Source organism: Schistocerca gregaria, chromosome 1 (genome assembly GCF_023897955.1).
Source record: "Schistocerca gregaria isolate iqSchGreg1 chromosome 1, iqSchGreg1.2, whole genome shotgun sequence".
Lineage (NCBI taxonomy): Eukaryota > Metazoa > Arthropoda > Insecta > Orthoptera > Acrididae > Schistocerca > Schistocerca gregaria.
This window is the reverse complement of record NC_064920.1, coordinates 1,016,300,244-1,016,320,800: the sequence shown is the minus strand read 5'-3', so window position 1 is coordinate 1,016,320,800 and position 20,557 is coordinate 1,016,300,244. Positions and strand designations below refer to the sequence as shown.

Genomic DNA, 20,557 nt, shown 5'->3' with positions numbered 1-20,557 from the left:
GCTTACCTGATGATGATAAGACGCATGCTTTTTTTCCGTGGAAACTTGATCATGAAGTTTAGATTGTGTGTTGATTTTGACGACTGTAAAACACATCGTTGCGATGTCTCGTTTGAAACCAACTTTGTGACGAATTTTTACCATCAACTACAGAAGTTACATAACGCTCTGTGTTCAGGTGTTGCATCCCATAAATTTTGGTAGAGTTGCATATAGCCCACTTAAGTCGCTTGTGCATTCCATTTTCCGTTACAGAATGCTGTGTGTAGCCCAATTTTCTCTGTAACGGTAAGACAAAACTTGAATCTCTGGAAGTACCGCGGTCTTACTTCAGCACATATTTGTGTCGAGCATTAAGACTCCGTCAATATTACTTCAAGAACGCACCAGCTGAAGTTGAGTACGTCTCCCTTCAGCGTTTGTTTTTGTGAACAAAGGAAGCCATGTAACTGATACGAAGAACCTAACACGTCTGATGCGCCAAAGAAGTTATTAACCAACACGAGTGTGCTGTTGTTAGGAATGCGCAACACTAGTGAAATCAGAGCTTTCTCATAATTTGAAGTTGGGAGATTTGTTCATTTCTTCTCTATAAAGACCATGAAATAAACTTCCCTTGATAATTCCAATGGGATATAAGTTGGAGATAAGTAGGTGCAAGATGGTCAGCATACACGCAGAATAGTTAAATGTTGTTGCTATGGAAGGCAGTTTTCACGGATTACGCATAATGTCAACATTTTAGAGCAAGGATCCAAGTCAGGAATCTATTTAATACAATTTAAATCGACTGCTTAAGTCAAAAGCTTACAAAAAAATTGAAGCTCTAAGTAAGGTCGATGTTTCTCGAAAGAGTGGTATTGTATCTTCCTGAAAATGGGAGTTCAGAAAACACGCCCATACTCTCTCTTTAGTGGGAGTCTTAAACTCTTCGGTCCTTCGCAATGGCCAGTTGGAAGGAACTTAACAATACGCTGTATGGTCTCGACCTGATGAAGTAATGGCTTTAGTTGGGGCTTGTCATTGTAATAGACACCCAGTTCCGACTTGAAGGATTTCTCGATATTGTTTTCAGCGGAAGAAGAGCAGTTAATTATACTAGAAAATGAAAGGAGACGCTATATTGAGAACCACTGCATACAGGAAAATCGTCGACACAGCAAGAACCTCTCTCCGGAGAGTGCGCGACTGCACTGTCACTTGAAGTTCATTTACACAGTATAAACAGCTAAAATAAATAACAGGCAGTGATGAATCGCCAAAGGTTGGATTTTCGCACTATCCTGACTTAAAATGCACCTTTTTTGGATTACCTTGTATAAACCAAGGGATGATTCCTGTTATAGGAAGAAACTCTGTCACTTAACGTCGAAGCTAGCTGTATATCTCTGATGCGGGGGTGCAAAATATTAGTAATAAGCCAAAGAAACGCACGAATTCCGTGTTAATTGACACAAGCGTGATATTTAATGTAAGAGTGTGTTACTTACTATCTTCTATTTTGTGAAGGCGTTCGAAATTTCGTAGCAACCTTCTTTCGTCGAGATAATGAGTAATGAAAGGTTACTGCTTTGCAGCGATGGAGATTAGTTCTAGTGTTTCTTAACATGGTAGGTCATCTGTAGTCATATTTGTAATTTATTATTCTATAAGAAGGTTCAATTATTGTAATTCACAGTAATTCCTAGGTGTCATGGAAGTAAATAAAGGAAATCATGGACTTTCCTATTACACGTTCGCGTCAGATTAATGCGACCACCGCCTGCCTTCGATGTCAGTGTGAAGTAACCACTCCCAAACGTTGTACACTCTTCGGATGCCGCTGTAGTTAAAGTATGACTGGTATGCTAAAATGGCGCTATCCAAAACTGGCAGCAAGGCAACGTTTGTGCACCACAGGCCGTAGATAACAGGGTGAACGCTGGCTGCGGAGATGTGTACGGGCAAATAGAGGTGCAACTGTTGGTCAGCTTACCACCCGGATGAACTAATTGGCCATCAACAGTGTCTTCTCAACGACCGTTAAGTGAACGTTGCAGCTTAGTGGCCTCCGCAACTGGCGCCTGGTTTATGCACCCATTCTGACTCGTGTTCAAATGAATCATATTTTATGATCCATCGAGTGTACGGCGTGAAACATCTGAAAGCAAACAATCGTCGGAAGGACCCATGACTGAGGAAAGAGCGTTATGGTCTGGGAAATGTTTTCGTGGTATTCTTGGATGGTCTCATCGTTCTGGAAAGCACAAAGGATCAACACAAGTTTGCATCTATCCCTGGTAGCCACGCCCACCCTTACATTTTGTCTGTTTTCCCTCGACGCAATATCTACCACCACGATAGTGCAACGTGTCAGACTGCTTGCAATATACGTACGTTGTTCGAAGAGCAAGAGGATGAGTTTACCGTACACTTCTAGCCACCAATTCTGCAAACACCCCCCCCCCCCCCCCCGGATTTAAGCCCGATCGAGAATCTGTGGTACAGTCTTGATCGAGATGTTCACGCCATGGAGCCTCAACCATGAAAGCTAGGGCAGTTAGTTGGCCAGGACACTGGAGTCTACGTGGTGCCACATCCCAGTCTATACCTTCCAGAACCCCTCTGGCTCTGGTCATGCAGGTCCAAGCTGAAAAAGGTGGTTATTCAGCCCCTTGACAGGTGTTCACGGTAATGTGACTGGACGTGTAGAAACTAAAATTCATTTCATTGTTGTTTCCAGTTAAAAAGTGTTCAGAACCAACGTAATAAATGATGATATTATGTTAAGCGATGTTACTGACACTGAGAATACTATTTAATTTAGGCTTGAACAATTAGTAAGGATATTACGACTATGCAGGTTAGCCGAGTATACGTTAATGGAACAGGTAACTAATTTGCGAAATTGGCATTGTATTGGACATAAGGAATAACAGATTAGAACTTTCATAAGTTGTACAGTTCAGCACGTGATATATTTTTACAGTAACTTTGATGTGATTTTACCGTTAGAAGTGATACCGATAAATACACGACGTTTCAAAACATTCGTCAAGATTTCATAAGACTATTTGCTCTTCGTGATGGAAGCTAGAAACTTGAGATGAATTTTAACTTAGATAAAAGACAAGAATTTTTTCTCAGAAGAATCGTCCATTTTTTTTACATGCATTTACATTTAACTTTGGGATATTTTCACAATTGTATTTAGGTTCTAAGTATGTATTAACCTTTCACAAATGTTCAGTGGACAATTGTGCCAACTGAATTGTGTATTGTTTGAAACACAAAACACTCCTTAGCTTGTTCTTATATTTTGCTGTCGTGGTTGTTTTTTTCCGTCATAGGGGTGGAGTTTGTCCTCTCTGTAGTTTTAGTTGTTGGTTTTGATCTTTTCGTTCTGTAGGGAGGGATATCTCAATCGTGACTTTCAACACACCGCTGGGGAAAATTGCCTTGAACTCAGCAAAGTTCATTGATCCAATATTTTCGATTAGTTTATTTTCTATTTTTCAGTTCTATGTCATCCTCTTCTGTGTCGTCTTCTAGTATGTGCCTGCAGAGATTTTTCTTTCGTTACGTGTCAGTTTTCCTCTGATTCTAGGTTAGTTGTGTTGTTGGCTCCTATTGTAGAGTTGCTATAGGTGGTTTCTCTAAATTGTGAAGTTCTTAGTGCGGAATTGCTTGTTGGTTTCTCCTGTGGCGAGTTTTGCACTATTTATTGTTTGTATCTGTATTTGATATTAATATTACTAATCTCGAGCTTAACGTTTTCGTAGGATTATTCTCTCAGTTGAGAAAATTCTTTAGGCTTAAGTGGTAGGAGCCATCCTGACTGGGACGCATACTCCATTACTAGTATTTTGGAGGTTTCTTATGTGTGTATCTATGTTGCTAAGTTTGCGCCTGTTGCTAAGTTTGCGCCGCTTGCCCTGCTCATTTAGAGTCTGATGAGTTCCATTCTAAGTTTCTCTCTCTTTTCTATTGCTTGTGCGAGGTGCGCTAGATACTCGGTCGTTTCTTTCGTCGACTTGTACCAGTAGGCTGATAGCCATGTTCCTCTCTGATCTGTCCAGTTCTGTTTCTGTGCTGAAATACTATGTTAGGTTTTGAAAGTGTTCGTCCAGATTTTTTTCTACTTTTTTAACCGTGGTTTTAGTTGCCTGATGAAATGGCAGTTATTTTCCACTTGACTATCTGCGTGGCGTGGCGTGGCGTGGCGTGGCGTGGCGTGGCGTGGCGTGGCGTGGCGTGGCGTGGCGTGGCGTGGCGTGGCGTGGCGTGGCGTGGCGTGGCGTGGCGTGGCGTGGCGTGGCGTGGCGTGGCGTGGCGTGGCGTGGCGTGGCGTGGCGTGGCGTGGCGTGGCGTGGCGTGGCGTGGCGTGGCGTCGATATGTAGTGTCAACGGCACTGTAGCACTAACCCTACGTTCAACGTAGTGGACTGTGGAATGTATGCAGTACGAAGTCTGTACAGAAGCGATAAGAGTATTGAATCTTATGGCACCCTGCTTCGCCTTAAAAAAATGTCGAAAACCTAATAGTTTAAGTATACTTTCGTAGATGTTTGATCTGGAATCTTTCCTGAGGGCTCCTATGTCTTGAACTAGTGCGGATAACGACCTTTGGATTTCCCCTTACATAGCCAACCAGTGTCTTGAAACTGCTGGTGCCATCGTGGAATACTTAGAGTTGTAGGGTGATGTGGTGCTGTGCTCCATGCGGACGTTGGGTAGCCCAGTTTGTAACTGAATGGAATTGGTGGAGACAGGCGAGGAAAACTCCGTCTGTTCAGGTGTTAACGGCGTCTCGACCCCTCCCTTCTAAACGCCATCATTATCATCCACCAGAAGTGTAACACTGCACTGTACATACTTCCACTACACTCACCAATACTCTACAAATACGTGTGAAGAGGCAAGTCACATATCCACAATAAAAGGGGCCATTATGCTTGGCAGAAGAAAACCCTTTCCGGCTAAGCGCCTGAGCCTACTCTTTCGGATCTCCCAGCCAACAGCGCCAGACCACCTCACTTTTTATTCATTTCGACTGGATACACAGTGGGTAATGAACGAGCTATCGGCATCACAGTGACGTCTATCGGCATCCACATGAACCGGCAACTTAAAAATTGCCGCCGGCAGAAACATTTAGTTACGATGCGTACATTAAAAATCTGCCTGGAGTTTCTACAGGGGATGCCCAAAAATATGGAAACACTGACAACACATTACTGTGTCTAACATGGCGTGGGAAAATGGTTTGCTTTCAAAATAGCCTCCACTCGTCTCGGAATGGACACATACTGGTCCAGTATGGTTTAGAAAGTAATTTCACTCCACTCTTCCTGCAAAAATATTGGCAAGTTCAGGTAACGATGATGGAAGTGGATAGCTTGTTTTCCTCTTACGGGCATTAGCGTCACTGAAGACTTTGTAATTCCAAGTTGTCCTGCAGCTTAATTACAGAGCATCCTTAGTGTTGTCGTGCTGCTCCCAAGGTCCACGAGGGCGACATTCAGTTCTGCTGTGACTTTTGAAGCTGTCGCCGTCGTATTTTCCACCACAATCCTGTTCAGTATCCATCCTTTACGCCCACTCGGCACTCAATGTTGTGACTTAACGGTGGTGATCTTCTGCTTTGTTTGTATGCGGTATTACTCTTAGAGAGGTGGCTGCTGGAACACCGAACCCTTCTGTTACCTTCGTTACGGGACCACTCACCACACGAGCACTAATAATTTGCCCACGTTCGAATTCCTTTTTGCTCCGACATAATGCGCTCACGGCTACGCGGAACGCTATTCTGGTCACCACTGACACTTTCAATGTATTGATGCATCGCAGAGTTGCCGTTCGTCGTCAAATACGACAGCGCAATCTGCACTCTTGGCTAGCGTCTGCATTTATGCTCAAGCGTTCATTTCTCGGGGTGTTTCCATATTTTTGCCCACCCTCTGTCTGTAGATGATGTAGTCTTGTGAATTCGAATCAATCCGTGTGAAACGCATTGTTACCGGTGTTGACCTCGATTTCGTTCTTTACTTCACGGTGCTCAATTAGACAAAAAGTTCACCGTGTTGTGGTAAATAGTCAAGTGTCCTGTAAATCAGTAGGCGACAGAGTGCCCAGATTTTTGGATAGTTATTTGCACGAGACAGGGGTTATATAATATACAGTGATCATCTTCGTGTCAGCATGTGATAATAGACCTATAGTTTGGCCGAGGCGCACTGTTGACGAAGGCAGTGAGCAAGCGCCCCCCATCCCCCTTGTGTTGCTGACCCTCGATCCACCCGGAAACTGGCCGCGCCGGCCGTCGACTGCTGTGGCGTGGCGTCTGGCAGCGAGCTGAACAAATGAGCGCAGCGCGGCCGTTCCGCTACCAGCTTCCCAGCCCCGGCCGTTCCCAGCGCGGCTCCAGCCGGCCGACGGCTCGCTGGCTGGTCTGCGCTGGCCGCCGCGGCGCCCGACGCCGCCCGCTCACGCACACAGTTAACGACGCAGGTGCGTGAGAGCGGCAGCGGCGCGCAGGTGTGCGCGCACGCTACGCAACGCTGCCCGCGATTCGCCCGACAACGCCTTCTCTTTCAGATTTTTACTCGCTCCTCGTTTTCCGGAACTGAGAAGCTGTCGTCCCAAATCTTCCCTACAGTCTCATCAAACTGTTCACTGTTGTTAATTAACCAGAATAATCTGCGGTTGTGCGTACAGTTTTACCGATTTTGATACATTGAAGCTGAAACCCAGTTAAATTACGCTAACTGCCGATGAATTGTGGCTGATAGGATCTAACAGTCTGCTGGGTGATCACATACAAAATCGTGTTACAATGCTGCAATTCAGAATCTCTTGCAGGGTGAATGGGAATTCATTCCCTAATTTTAAATATCCGTGAAATTCTTATTAATCAATATTTGCACGCAAGACACGGTGTAATCCGTTCTCAGGACCGTGAGAATATTAGATTAAGTTAGTACTACACTAAAGTACCACACATGCTCCTGCGTTGTCGACCAAACGACGTGAACGCATAGAGATGTCATTAGTTGATTTCTTCAGGAAACTGTGATCATCTCCTCTAATTCGTCCAAAGTGAGTGGGTTCGTTCGGTACATCTCTTTCGTGGCGCAACCACACAAGAAGTCGCAAGGGGATGGGGTCTAGGTTGCTCGGAGGCCATTCATGGGGTCCTCCCCGTCCCAGCCAACATTCTTGAAAGTGTTCGTCCAGCCAGTCACGAATGGTGCAGGCAACATGAGGTGGAGCTCCGTCTTGCTGCAAAAGAATACCCTCAGCATTGCTGAATTGTTAAATCAGTGGCTACAAACATTCATTCAGCATCTGGCGTTACCAATTACCGTTTATGGTGTCTCGCAATATGAGTGGACCAGGGAGACGATCTGCAGTCATACCGCACAAGACTTTCCATTTTGGTCGACTGTGTGATTTTCCAGTTGTCACCCCGGGATTTGTTTCTGCGTAGAATGGCAGTTTTGTCGATTGATGGATATCCTAAAGTGACACACCGCCTCATCGCTCCAAATAATAGTTTTGAATAAATCTGCACAATGGGTATGCCATGACAGCATAATTTCCCCGTATTGCATTTGCCTCTCACAACACACCCAAGATAACTCTTGAACGAACCCCGGAATTTCCAGGGATTCCACAACAGGTCCTTTTCTAACACAACACGCACCGTGTACCTGCTGATTCCAGTCTCACGAGCTGCGTGGCATGTTGATTTGCCAGGACGGCACGTGAAGATTTCCCTCAATGTCTCAACATTTTCTGGAGATAGCAACACAGAAGGTCGTCCTCATCGTGGTTGATCCACAACTGACAACGTTCCCATTAGCTTGGTGTGACAATTCGTAATGGTTTTCACAAGTGTGCCATGATGGCCACCATCGCTGAATGACTGCAATAGATCGCCACACTTCAAACCCCGAAGCAACCTGGGTGCCCTCTTGTGAAGTCAACCTTCTTGCCATCTCGTCATATATCGTAACGATGATGATGTGGACGGCTAAAGTATTCCCAGGAATCCAGTAACAATACAAAAAAAGTTAATTAACAAATACCGACAACCACATAACTTACCGACATTTAAAACTAGGGAGTGACTTCACACCCATCCAGTTGGCTGTAGAAGTTTTTGAGGGAATGTTTGACCGCGACAGTCATTTCGTAGATATCCACATGCATTGCTTTTTCAAACGAACAAAGAGGAAGAAGTAACTGGATGCCATGTTACGACAATACGAGTATGATCAAAAATCGGACAATCTGCAGAAGCAACATGTGTTACTGTGTCCCTTGTAGAATGAGCTATGGGGCGCGCCGAAAACGTCACCTTGCTCAGTTACCCGCCGATGTTTCGACTTCAGACACTGTCGTAAACCATGAGGAGCTTTTGGTAGTATGCTCCTTTGACAGTTTGTCTCTTAAGACGATTTTCTGTTAGCACCACACCACGACAGAAGCACATTACCCCATCACTTTAGGGTATTCACCGTTTTCTACGGCTGTGAATCTGTTTCCACTGATTTTTTGCCCTTTGTCTCGGGATGATACTAATACATACACAATTCGTCCAAGGCGGTTAAAGAAGTCATTTAGACTGGCCTGACACAACTGCAACATTTCCGCTGATACCTCGTTTCAGTGCGCCTGTTCAATTTATGCTGAGCAATTGCGGAACACAGCGACAGGCAATCTTTGTCGGTCCAAAATGTCTTGTTAGAGGGTGAAAACGGATCCATGAGACAATTTCACTTCTTCCACTGTCGTCTCGTTTGATATTCAAGTGTTCGACCACCAAGGCTTTCTCTTCGCTTGCGATTTCCGTTTCTTCACCGAGAGGTGATCTGCAACTATGTTCATGCTCTTCCAGACGTTTTTGACGACATCGACAGTTCGGTCGTCACATGCTCCACTGTGTTAATGCGATGGTACATTGTTGCCATACACTTCCACGAACTTAGCGTGGATTTTGACAGCGTTGTTCCTCTTGGAATGCAAAGACGAATTAGTGTACGATACTCCACTTTCTCTGTGGGCTGCCCTATTATGTTTCTGGCTGGTGTAGAAGTGTGTTCAGCTACGGTGTCGCAACGGTTTCGATGCGTACCAGGACGGCAGTCGTGTACTTCCAAACAAAAAAAAAATTAATTACATAATTTTATTTTTTCGATGTTATTATTTCAACTTGGACTATCACTCGTAATATTTGGTCTGATTGGTGAGAGTTATCCACTGTTCTTAGCGTAATTTTTGTGTTGTCATGCAGTTTTTGACGCATATTACGCACGTGCTATTACGGCTGTGTTTATGGGGTGAATGCGAGTGACCGCAAATGCGCCAGCCGTGACGTAGAGTTCAACGCCTCGTCCTCCTTACCTGTGTTCCAGCCTGCTATGCCCGTTGCTTCTTTCTCCAGCAGCGCTTCAATCCCCTGGTGCTAAAATATGAAATGCTGTACTCTCCGCATATTGCTCCCTTAATGTTGCAGCGGTTGGGGTACTTCTATCTTAAGATGTTTTACTATAAATGAGTAAATGTTTTATGAGAATAAACGAAACACTGTGCTATCTGCGAATTGAGAAAGAACAGATTGGTGCGTAAGATACTAACGTTTTTGATTTGCATGTTGGTATTCCGTTCGCTATGGGGTTATTTATCGATTCTGTTTTTATTTGTCGTTCACTGTTACTATTTGAGTTAAAATTACATCATTTGGAGATAGTGAGTGGAGCTGTGGACGCTTTTGACATCAGTAACTCCATGTTCAGGAAGATCTTTGAGGTTTGACGAAGGTCGTTTAAACTCATTAGTCGAATAAGATCCATATCTGTGTACTCGAGAACTGGCAGTTGTGATGAACTTGGGTTACTTGATACCAAACGACTTCGCCGATGTTCTCAAATTGCAGATGCATAATGGTATCGTGAAGAAAATAAATCCATTGACTTTAGTTCCTGTGTCCGAATATATTTAGTATTGCAGGATAGTATTGAAACTGTAGATGATGCGTGTAAATATATTGCGAAAACTAATTGCAGGGCTGTGGATGCTTCAGTTGTCTATCGGAGTTGCGCTGTCTTGACATTGGCTTCTGGACCCATTCTTCAGGTCTGTCCACTCTTCAAGAGGACTTGACGGCGGCTGGTTACAATTTGCGATGTAGTTCATTATTAGAATTCTTTTAAATTTTATGACTCGGTAATCTGCGGCTTTAGATGACCGCAGACGGATAGACTTTTGAAATGACAGATGATTCCCCATTATATATGAACTGTTAAATGTCTGCTCCTCGTTTTTCTCTTCCATCTACGCACATTAATTCTGTGGCTAGCAGTACTCGGCCAGATCGGTTACGTTACTCTATTCGACTTACTAGTCCACGTGTTTGTTACCTGACTAGAGTATCTCCCCATCTGTCGGGTACGTTCCGTTATATCCATTTAATAGGGGTCATTCAAACTTATTATCCTTGATTTCTCGTCCAGCCATCCGAAGCTTAAAACCTCTGAGAGACTGGTGTCAAAATGAAGTGTCAAATATTTAGAGATTATATTTGATGGATTTTTGTGTTGAGGACAATCACTTCAACGAATTTTTGGGAATCACAGCGTCGTATGTCAGAACCTCGTGTTACAGTGCAAGCTTCCTCTAAAATGCTTTCTTGTCGTACGAGATATCTTTTAAAACAGTTGCCTCATCTTCTTTTGTACTACTTGTCTTAGTCGAAAACGTAATTCTTAATCACGTGTCACGGGGAAGGTCATTGCTGCGTATTCACTTCACCTGCTCTTAACTACTCTAGCCGAGTGCTCGCCCTTCTGCGCTGCGCTGAAAAGATTTGTGACAAAATTTTCACTTTAAACGCCTGTTCATCATGCACCGTTCGTTTATGACCTCTTATTTAAGAGTGATTATCTGAAATCGTTTGTAGATCAGAACTTGTAACAGCAGTATCCGTCGTTGAGATTTACGCACTTAAAAAATTCACCTGCTCTGGGTCTCCTTTCATTAATTATGAACGTAATAAACAATTGGATTCTTAAATTACCTTCGTACGGCGAGGGGCAAATCACTGCTGTTACAGCTACGCACCTGCATTACGCATTGAGGTGTACTTCACTTAATTTTTGTGAGCGCATAAGAAACACGTGTATCTCTTAAATTAAGCATTTACTAGAATGACTCGTACTGACTACACTTGCATATATTTTGTCAGCTCCACTTTAAAAGCTGTTTACGTACTTAATGACGCCCGATGTAATCTTTAGGAAACGAATAATGATACGGTAGCAGATGTGAGTGGCAGATGCGTTCGCCGTAACATGAAGATTAATATTGGGCTCTTTACTTACAATAGACGGCCTTCCGAATATGGTTAAAGACATGGCTTTTCGAAATTGGTGTAGGCGAGGCAGTATTTATTCAAATGTATATTCGTGTAGGCGAAAAGCTCAGTTTAATACTAGACTGAAACAAGAATGTTGGGCTGAAGTAACTGAAGATTGCGTTTCACGCCGTAATACAGGCTGTTCACAAAGAGGAAAGATGATGTAGTTGGAAACACTGTAGGTAGATTCAGAGAACCAGTATTCAAAGAAGACTGAACGAGCATTGTGCTGAAGCCATCGAATATGTCTCTCAGCGATCATGAAAAGTTGAGTTACAGAGATTAGGGTACGTGCATATGCGAGACACAATTTTCCTTTTTCTCTCACTGAAGACGCGAATATAATGCCTTGTGTAGGACGCATGCTGCTCTCCCCCACCCCCCCACCCCCCCACACACACACACACACATAGAGAGGGAGAGAGAGAGAGAGAGAGAGAGAGAGAGAGAGAGAGAGAGAGAGAGAGAGAGAGTCCGACTGCCTTTGCTGTACCATTTGTTTCAATAGTATGTTTGCGAAGTATATTGCTCACCTCATAACGCAAGTCTCTGATGAGTGTCTTCTGACAGGAGGCGTGCGCGTCTATTTTTGAAGTATAGGAATGGGTATGAAGACTTGTATACTTGGCGCGTTATTTATGATGTCGCCGAAGAAAACCACCGCTCAGAGAACGAACGTCTGTGTCTAGGTCTTGGGGATCTGTCGCCCTTTGGCAAAAGCCGGATCCCAGTATGGAGGCACTCGCTTGCCTTTTATATATATAAGGCAGTGGAATGCCTTTGTTGTGAGCCCCAGGCACGGGTACTTCGTGGGGCGGCTCGGCGCGACTCGACTCGGCGCTCGCTCTTCATTTGGGCAGCGGCGCAGCTGTGCACGCATTGTCATTTCCAATTCACCGCCGCGCTTGAAAAACTGCGTCGAGCACCGGTCTTTCTCCCGGCGGTAAACAAACGCGCCGTTGATTGGTAGTGCGACAACTCACTGCTTACATGCGCGGCCAACCGTGGGAGTGTAAGGCGCCGGGGGGCGGAGAGGGAGGAGGAATCACCAACGGATCAGGGCACACGCCCGCAGCCTTTGTCAGCAAGACGCGCCTCCTAAACGGTGCAGAACCGCCAAGGATACGCCGACCTCGCGTGAGCTTTTTGTTGTGGCATGTGTGCGAGGGCACAAAGTATCATTTCAGTGATGGTCGCCGTGTATATGCAGCAGGTGTATCGGACCCTTTTAAGCGCTCCGGGAAGGCCTTTTTTGCCCTCTCCGTGCTCGACACGAAAATGTACACTCGACTCCAATGCCGCCGCCGCCGCACACCAGGGCCCTCCACCAGTAATTCAGCAGTGGGCGTCATTGTTGCGATCTAAACGGCCTCGCAGCTGCCATTATGTGTAATGCTAATGGACATAACTTTAATATATAGGCTACTTAATTCGATGGAACGCCGGGCAGATTGGGAGGAAGTGGGGAACAAGATCATATTGCCGGCTTTAAGAAGTTGTTTTAATTTTAGGGAAAGGGTAGGGTCGCTGTAATTTGCCTGTATCATCGCAAGCGTGACTGCCCGCAGAGTGGCTCGGAGTTCTATTTATATGCCTATTGTGGTGCCGCTATAGGCCAGAGATAAAAAAGACAGCTTGTGTTTCGTGGAGTGTGACGTCGATTATGATGGTACAGTATCGCGACTGTTATCCACACTTCTACCATGGCGTCGTTCTCCGGTCCTCTCAGATCGTCAGACGAATTCGTAATTTGCTACTCAAGATGTGTTTATAACCCCACTCGAAAGAGTTACGGTAACATTCCAGTCAAATTCGGGGACATTTCCATAAAGATTACGACAGTTCTCTCTCTCTCTCTCTCTCTCTCTCTCTCTCTCTCTCTCTCTCTCTCTCTCTCTCTCTCTCTCTCTCTCTCTCTCTCCGAAAATTGTCGTTTTCTTTTTCCGTAACTTAATGTGTCCCTTACGATACGCGTTGAGATCAAACGAATATTACACTAAGGTGCAAAAGTCATGAGATAAGTCCTAAATCGTGTCGGACTTCCTTTTGCACGACGTAGTGCAGCAACTCTACGTGGAATGGACTCACCAGGTCGTCGGAAGTTCCCTAGAGAAATATTGAGCCATGCTGCCTCTATAGCTGTCCATAACTGCGGAAGTGTTGCCGGTGTAGAATTTCGTGTTCGAATTGACCTTCCGATTATGTACCATGGATGTTCTATGGGATTAATGTGGGACATCTGGGTAGCCAAACCTTTCACTCGATTTGTCGAGAATGCTCTTCAAACCAGTCGAGAACAATTGTGGCCTGGTAACATGGCGCATTGCCATCCGTAAAAATTCCATCATTGTTTGGGGACATGAAGTCCATGAATGGCTGCAGATGGTCTACTAGTAGCCGAACATGATAATTCCTATTCAATGACCACACAGCCCACACCATTACGGAGCCATTACCATCTTGCACAGCGCCTTGTTGACGACCCTGTTCCATTGCTTCGCATGGTCTGCGACGCACTCGAACCCTACCGTCACCTCTTACCAACTAAAATCTCCAATCATCTGACGAGGCCACGGTTTTCCAGTCATCTAGGGTCTAACCAATATGGTCCCGAGCGCACGACACGGGCTGCAGGTGATGTGATGTGATGTGCTGTGCTGTTACAAGTGGTACTCATGTCGGTCGTCTGCTGTCATAGCCCATTAGCTATATTTCGCCGCACTGTCCCAACGGATACGTTCGTTGTACGTCTCACATAGATTCCGCGGTTATTTCACAAAGTATGTTCGTGTCTTGGCTCTGACAACTCTATGTAAACGTCGCTGCTCGTGGTCGTTAAGTGAAGGCTGTCGACCACTGTATTGTCCATGGTGAGAGGTAATGCCTGAAATTTGGTATTGTCGGCACAATCTAGACAGTGCAGAATATTGAATTCCCAACGATTTCGAAAACGGAATGACTCATCTGTCTAGCTCCAGATACCATTCCGCGTCCAAAGGCTGTTAATTCCTGTCTTGCGCCCATACTCACATCGGAAATCTACACTCCTGGAAATTGAAATAAGAACACCGTGAATTCATTGTCCCAGGAAGGGGAAACTTTGACACATTCCTGGGGTCAGATACATCACATGATCACACTGACAGAACCACATGCACATAGACACAGGCAACAGAGCATGCACAATGTCGGCACTAGTACAGTGTATATCCACCTTTCGCAGCAATGCAGGCTCCTATTCTCCCATGGAGACGATCGTAGAGATGCTGGATGTAGTCCTGTGGAACGGCTTGCCATGCCATTTCCACCTGGCGCCTCAGTTGGCCCAGCGTTCGTGCTGGACGTGCAGACCGCGTGAGACGACGATTCATCCAGTCCCAAACATGCTCAATGGGGGACAGATCCGGAGATCTTGCTGGCCAGGGTAGTTGACTTACACCTTCTAGAGCACGTTGGGTGGCACGGGATACATGCGGACGTGCATTGTCTTGTTGGAACAGCAAGTTCCCTTGCCGGTCTAGGAATGGTAGAACGACGGGTTCGATGACGGTTTGGATGTCCCCTCGACGATCACCAGATGTGTACGGCCAGTGTAGGAGATCGCTCCCCACACTATGATGCCGGGTGTTGGCCCTGTGTGCCTCGGTCGTATGCAGTCCTGATTGTGGCGCTCACCTGGACGGCGCCAAACACGCATACGACCATCATTGGCACCAAGGCAGAAGCGCTTCTCATCGCTGAAGACGACACGTCTCCATTCGTCCCTCCATTCACGCCTGTCGCGACACCACTGGAGGCGGGCTGCACGATGTTGGGGCGTGAGCGGAAGACGGCCTAACGGTGTGCGGGACCGTAGCCCAGCTTCATGGAGACGGTTGCGAATGGTCCTCGCCGATACCCCAGGAGCAACAGTGTCCCTAATTTGCTGGGAAGTGGCGGTGCGGTCCCCTACGGCACTGCGTAGGATCCTACGGTCTTGGCGTGCATCCGTGCGTCGCTGCGGTCCGGCCCAGGTCGACGGGCACGTGCACCTTCCGCCAACCACTGGCGACAACATCGATGTACTGTGGAGACCTCACGCCCCACGTGTTGAGCAATTCGGCGTTACGTCCACCCGGCCTCCCGCATGCCCACTATACGCCCTCGCTCAAAGTCCGTCAACTGCACATACAGTTCACGTCCACGCTGTCGCGGCATGCTACCAGTGTTAAAGACTGCGATGGAGCTCCGTATGCCACGGCAAACTGGCTGACACTGACGGCGACGGTGCACAAATGCTGCGCAGCTAGCGCCATTCGACGGCCAACACCGCGGTTCCTGGTGTGTCCGCTGTGCCGTGCGTGTGATCATTGCTTGTACAGCCCTCTCGCAGTGTCCGGAGCAAGTATGGTGGGTCTGACACACCGGTGTCAATGTGTTCTTTTTTCCATTTCCAGGAGTGTATTTACATGAATCACCCGGGTACAAATGAGAGCTCAAGCAACGCACCACCCTTTCATACCGTGCGTACGCAATACTACCGCCATCTCTACATGTACATACCGCTATCCCCTGACACTCTGTCACCTCAGTGTATAACTGAATAAATCAGAGATGCCCTTCGGGGTCTCCCAGCCAGCCATTCATTCTATTCGTCTTTACTCATGAGATTTTCCTGTATTCTTAGGCTACGGTCGTTTCTTCCACTGGCATGGCGTATTTCGACTTCAATGCTATTAAACCCTCCGGAATACTGCATGTTGACAAAAAGAAATATTTTGATTCTGATAAGAAAATTTTACTTGTTAATGGAACCCTAGCGTGTGAAATATACGATGGAAGTTAGTCCTTGTTATACTGTATATCGAAAAGCCATATGATGGGTAAACACAGGCGGTCTCAGAAATGAAAAACACTTGTTTCCCTATGCGTGAAGAAAGGAGCTAGTTAAGTACCAATACCAGTGAGTTGTTTGATCATTTAGACATTCAGACATGCTCCTTCAGATGCAAACGAAGGCCGCCATCAGCATTGATGATGCAGTTGCACCAGTTGTTACAAACATGCACCAACGCACACTTATTCTCTTCAGGCCACCCAAACCTTTCTTGAATTTCTACCACAGAAACTGGAGCCTGAACTACAGGAAACAATGTTCTGTGAACGTGGGTGAAATAAAGGAGAGTTAGAAAAATCCAGAAACTGTGCAAGTAGATTCTTCCTCCGTTCACTGAACAATATCTAATTTATCGCTTAGGAATATTACCACCGTACGGCTCTCTGCAGTGAGACTACAGGCCCCTGCTGAAAGAAATGAGTAAAATAGGTTGAGAATGTATAGAGTGATCAGAATATCCAAATTCTAGTCGATATCTACAATCCTTGCCATTTATTGCGGAAGGCTTTGATTGAAGCTCGCGTTCGATCAGTGACAAAGATCTGTCGAGTGAGGAGGGTCTGGTTCCCTTGTCATGCTGGTGTGTAGATACAATTGTTCACAAGAAAGGATGCTCCACTTTTTGTGTGGTGGTGGTGGTGGTGATAAAGTGACTACAGCCCATAGTTGTTGATGGAAATTCGACGTATTTGCTGGACCGAGTGCACATGTGTCGCAGCTTGGTTTATGATACATACACTGAGATGACAAAACTCATGAGACAGCGATATGCTCATAATGCAAATGACTGTAGTTTCGCGTACACAAGGTACAAAGTGGCGGAGCTGTAATTCGTACTCCAATGATTCATGTGATAAGGTTTATTATGGCCGCACGATGGGAATTAACATTTTGAACGCGGAATGGTAGTTGAAGCTAGACGCATGGGACATTCAGTTTCTGACATCGTTGGGGAATTCAGTACTCAGATATTGACAGGATGAAGAGTGTGCCGAGAATACCAAATTCTTCACTTAACTACTCGTTGGCGTAGCGTTGGCAATACTGACAGAAAAGCAACGCTGCGTGGAACAACCGCAGAAATCAGTGTGGGACGCACGACGAACGTATCCGTTAGAACAGTGCGGCGAAATCTGGTGTTAATGGGCTGTGACAGCAGCCGACCGACGTGAGTGCCTTTGCTAAAAGCATGAAATCGCCTGCAGCGCCTCCCCTGGGCTCGTGACCTTGTCTGTTGGGCCTTAGACGATTGGAAAACCATAGCATGATCAGGTGAGTCCCATTTCAGGTGGTAAGAGCTGATGGTAGGGTTCGAGTGTGGCGCAGACCTCATGAAGTTATATACCGAATTTGTCAAAAAGGCACTGTGCAAATCTGGTGGTGGTTGCATAATGGTGTAGGCTGTGTACACAGAGATTGGATCCTCTGGTCCAACTGTGCCGATAATTGACAGGAAACGGTTACTTTCGGCTACTTGGACATGTTTTGCAGCCGTTCATGAGCTTCATGTTCCCAAACAATGGTATGATTTTTATAGATAACAATGCGGTATGTCACCGGGTCACAGCTGTTCGTGATTCGTTTGAAGAACATTTTGGACAATTCGCGCGAATGATTTGGCCGCCCAGATCGCCCTACATGAACCCCATCGAAGATTTTTGGACATGCTGGAGAGGTCAGTTCGTGCACAAAATCATTACGCACCGCCAACACTTTCGCAGTTATGGATGACTAGAGATAGAGCATAGGTCAGTCATTCTGCAGGGGACTTCCAACGACTAGCTGAGTCCGTCACGTAGAGTTGCTGCACTTCGTTGGGCAGGTGGTGATTCGACACGATATTAGGTGTCGCCTTCGTGGGTTCCTACTTGAAAGAAAATAACTAACGATGGTAGTTACACTACCAAATTTCATTTCTATAATGATAGTTACTGACACATTACTCGGTTTTGTGACCGATTATTTAGTATGGGCATATGAGTAACAACTGTAAGAGAGAGACAAGGAGCTGCTTTCACTCTCACGTGCCACAAACAACGCCTAACGAAAAAAAAGCCACATTGTGCGACAGTCCAAAAATTTCGATATTTGGTAAATCCATTAAGATACTTTTATTCTCGTATTTCGCTTTATGATCAGGTTCCCTGCGTTTTTGTGACCACTAAATAATCATTACTTTGAGCACAAAAGTTACTTGCCGTATCAAAGTCGGTTCAGTCACTGTGTTTCACCAGTTTCTGCAGAGTAATTATTGTATGTGATCCTGGACAATTTCCCGGCCTATAGAGTATTCCGTTATAGAGTATTCCGTCAAGTTTCGGGATTGCAGCCGGACTTCCTGCCACAATATTTTGGCTGACAACAATTCAACCATCTTCAGGTGATTGTATTGCACTGGAGATTGCTATTTCACATAGCTACATATATAGCTAAAATTTGCGCGAAGATGTATGCTCAGAGGCAACCGCTACATGAGTGACACATGTCGAGTTCGCGTCCTCGTCGCATATTGCTTCATTATTGGCCTACAGGCGCATGCGTAATTCGATAGTACATGCGCGCGCTGGTGGCGGAATTTGCGATAGCGGAATTGAGATTTAGATGTCAGAATTAAGGGAATTAAATGTCCCCAGGCATGTCACTGGTCAGAAAAAGTTTTTTTCTGAAAACAAATAAAGGAATCACCAGGTTCCACGCCTTATCCAGTTGAACGTCGCGATCACTGTTCGTAAGATGTAACGCTAAACGTATTTCCAACGATACATTAGTATCTGATTCCCAGAAGAATCTCGCCGAGGCCAAGATTTCTGTGGCAGAATAATCCATGGAATGCCCTTCGGAGGTAACAGTGCTCGATTATGGCCGACGAATTTCACAGAATATCTTGCAGTGCGACAAAGCCTACACTGGTCAGATGACACGCACAATTTTTGCATTTCTCAGCGCATTGTGTCCCCACAGGAAATTCCATGTATTATTTTGTTACGGAAGTCTCGGCCTCGACGAGATTCTTCTGGATTCAATTATGGGGGAATTGTTGAAAATACGTTTAGCGCAAGACCTTATTAAATGTGATGGCCGCTGACACACGCGAGACAGATGGAACCAATCATTAATTGCTTCAGAAAGATAACATTTTATGGCCAATGACACGCCCAGCACCATTTAATTTTATTAATGTTGACATCTGAATTTTAACTCCGAGAATGCGCATTCAGACAGCAAGCGCGCATGTAGAATCACATTACGCATGCGCCTGCGCGCCACAGATGGGACAACATTCGAAGAGGACGCTCGTGTAGCGGCTGCCTATGCGATTGCGTCTTGGCGCTAATTTTTTTTTTTCTATAAAGGTAGTGATGTGAACTAACAATCAATTGTGCAAAACATTCACCTGAAGAACGCTGAATGGTTGTCAGCCGAAACGTCGAGGCAAGAAGTCGACGTTATGTGGTCGCAATCGCGGAATTCTATGGAATAATTATCACTTGTTGAAACCCTGTCTGGGATTTTGAAACCAGTTTTTGGACACTCTCTCTCTCTCTCTCTCTCTCTCTCTCTCTCTCTCTCTCTCTCTCTCTCTCTCTCTCTCTCTCCCCCCCCCCCCTCTCCTAGAGACATGCACAGAATGGATGTTCGAGATAAACAGCCGTATCAGCAGTTGCAACAGGCGGCCATTGTTGTGTTGCAGGCAGGAGACGCGCGCCGCCGCAGGCCCGGCCGGCTGTAGGGCGGCAACACCCCTGCAGGATGCCGCCCCCGCTCGCCACCATAGTGCTAGTCGTCTCTACCGTCCTCAGCATAGCGGGTGAGTAAAGTGCAGCGTGTTCACCGTGCACATCTACCGCAGGGGTTAGCAAATGGCTTGTAACTTGTTCCTGCACAGTCTTCTGACATAAGAGTAAGATGGAAGTGTTTTATGACCGATCAAGTCCTTCACTCTGAAACGAGTAAGAGCGCAGTCCCTCGTATGTTAGAGCTTCCGGCCTGGGCCTTTTTTGTTTTTTGGTTTAGTAGAACTGCTCCAAATTTAGGCATATGTCGGGATATTACTTCTGACACCCAAGGCAAACTGCTCGGACAGAGTCGTTGCAACAATAACAGTGATGCAGTTAATTTCCCACTCACTTCTCCTGCCTGTCGAGAAGTCAGATGTGGAGGCATGGTCTGTTTTTGACCTTGAAAATGAATCAAATGCTACAGGTATCAGAATCACAGAGCAAATAGCCCGGAGCTGATTTGTTGGCAGTCCATCATTTTCTTTAGTGGAAGTTCGTCATGAA

At 45.7% G+C, this 20,557-nt stretch overlaps 1 protein-coding gene across 2 annotated transcripts in view; it reads left to right on the top strand.

The window, feature by feature from the left end:
- The window catches only part of LOC126278886 (probetacellulin-like), a 408,506-nt gene that overhangs the window by 311,908 nt on the left and 76,041 nt on the right, over positions 1–20,557 (top strand). For both annotated transcript variants that reach the window (XM_049979163.1, XM_049979170.1), the window contains one exon: positions 19,966–20,082. In XM_049979163.1, coding sequence (XP_049835120.1) covers positions 19,966–20,082 — 117 coding nt within the window. The remainder of the gene's footprint in view (positions 1–19,965; positions 20,083–20,557) is intronic.